The sequence below is a fragment of the Cyprinodon variegatus genome, unplaced genomic scaffold, assembly GCF_000732505.1.
Source record: "Cyprinodon variegatus isolate N-32 unplaced genomic scaffold, C_variegatus-1.0 Scaffold99, whole genome shotgun sequence".
Classification (NCBI taxonomy): domain Eukaryota; kingdom Metazoa; phylum Chordata; class Actinopteri; order Cyprinodontiformes; family Cyprinodontidae; genus Cyprinodon; species Cyprinodon variegatus.
Window position 1 is genome coordinate 1,463,107 of NW_015150552.1, and position 1,797 is coordinate 1,464,903.

The window sequence follows — 1,797 nt, forward strand, 5'->3', positions numbered from 1 at the left end:
GGTCTGGGGGATCAGAATCAGGATCTATTCAGGTTTTAATGTAAAAAAATAAAAATATATACTCCTTTAACGCAACAAAATATATACATATAGAAGCTCACCTTTGGTGAACGAGCTTGGACAATGCCTCCTGCATGCAGCGAATCTCTTGTAAACCAGGAAGGAAAACCAGAACACTTCCTCTCTCTGACAAAGTCATCCGACCATCTGCCTCAGCTTTGCTAATCACAGAGTTGAACCATCAGTAAAAATTGCATGTTCTGATTAGAAAGGTTATCTTAGCAAAAGCTTGATAACTAAGCCAACCTGAAATCTTTCCCCTCCATCTCATCAAAGCTGTGGATTAGATTGATGGCAAGATCGTACATCTTGAGAGGGATATGCGGGTCATCAGGATTAGGCAGCTCGAACTGATTTCATAATGCAAACTTCACGTTAGCAGCTTGAACAACGAGGAAATAAGTATGTAACAATTGTGTCTAAAGCTCTTTACCCCGTGAGGGTGAAGCTTTTGAATGTCTTCGATGTAAAACTCTTCTGTGGCGTACGGAGTTCCCTCTACTTCAAACACGTAAGCAGGGCTCATCTTGCCCCGTATCAGCGTGGCAAAGTATCTAGCAAACTCATCGCAGTTGATGGTGGCTGACATAAGGATTATCTGCCCAAAACAAATTTGCTCATATGGATAAAGGAGGTGACACATAAGGAAGACAAAGCAGATATGTTTCCTACTTGCTCTAATTACCTTAACATGACGAGAGTTGGAATGAAGGAGTTTTCTCAACACCAACAAGAGAAAGTCCATCTCCTCAGTGCGCTCATGAACCTTAATCAAAACCAGAGAAAGCGAGAGGTTAGGCTTTAGGCCAATAACAGTTTACAGTAAGACCTATTCTGGTCGGGTTTGAAAGCACCCAGTAAAACAAACTTAAAAAGTAAGGATATGTTACTTCTACTTGGGTAGAACTAGATTCTTATAATTTAAGTGTGAATTCAGAATCTGTAAGAAATTACAGACAGAGATGAAAAAAAAATCAGCTCTAAAAATTAAGATTAAAATCTAGGATGATGTTAGGAATTTTGTCCAGGTGTATGGGCATCATTTAATCCAGTGTTGGGGAACCAGCTCGAAGGCAGACACAATCTTTTGAATTATGGGCAATGGTAAGACTTGCGACAATCAGTGTGCTTTAGTCATCAGGCCGATATATTTATGTCCTTTAAAGAGCTACAAGCAAAATTTAAGCTTAGCGATAAACATTTCTTTCAGTATTTACAACTGAGAATCTTTCTGAAATCTATCTTTAGCAACCTTAATAAGCCTCAGCTGACAGAGCTGAAAAAAGGTATGGCTAGAAATAAAACAAAAATAATGCTCTCGAAAATATCAGAGGACTCAAAAGACAGTTATGTCCTGGAATATGGACCGGTTATCATCTATTATGGAACAAGTCTCGGAAAAGGCCTGCGTTAAGCCCACGGCATGTCAGTAAAAATCCCTTTTGGAACGCAATAATACAAAGGGCTAAATATATATTTATAGCAGATATATGCATAAGGTGTGACTGCAAAAAGGAACACTAATACACAAGTGCTCCAAAATAAAAACACATCTAGGAGAACTATGGATTTTCTTACATTTTTTTTTAATTAAAATGAATCTGGGTAATATTTCATGTTTTCATGCATTTTGCATGTTTTTCTTTGTCATATAGTAAAAATTCTGTTTATTGCACTTATTTTTCCTCCAAGACCAGTCATAATGATGGAATGTTATTTTAGACTTTCTTAGATTTC

At 37.5% G+C, this 1,797-nt stretch overlaps 1 protein-coding gene across 1 annotated transcript in view; it reads right to left on the reverse strand.

The window, feature by feature from the left end:
- Nucleotides 1–1,797, reverse strand: part of tdrd9 (tudor domain containing 9) — a 40,444-nt gene that overhangs the window by 29,616 nt on the left and 9,031 nt on the right. The window contains exons 6-9 of the mRNA XM_015374209.1: nt 746–826; nt 494–658; nt 307–410; nt 102–221 (exon numbers count right to left, since the gene is read on the reverse strand). Coding sequence (XP_015229695.1) covers nt 102–221; nt 307–410; nt 494–658; nt 746–826 — 470 coding nt within the window. The remainder of the gene's footprint in view (nt 1–101; nt 222–306; nt 411–493; nt 659–745; nt 827–1,797) is intronic.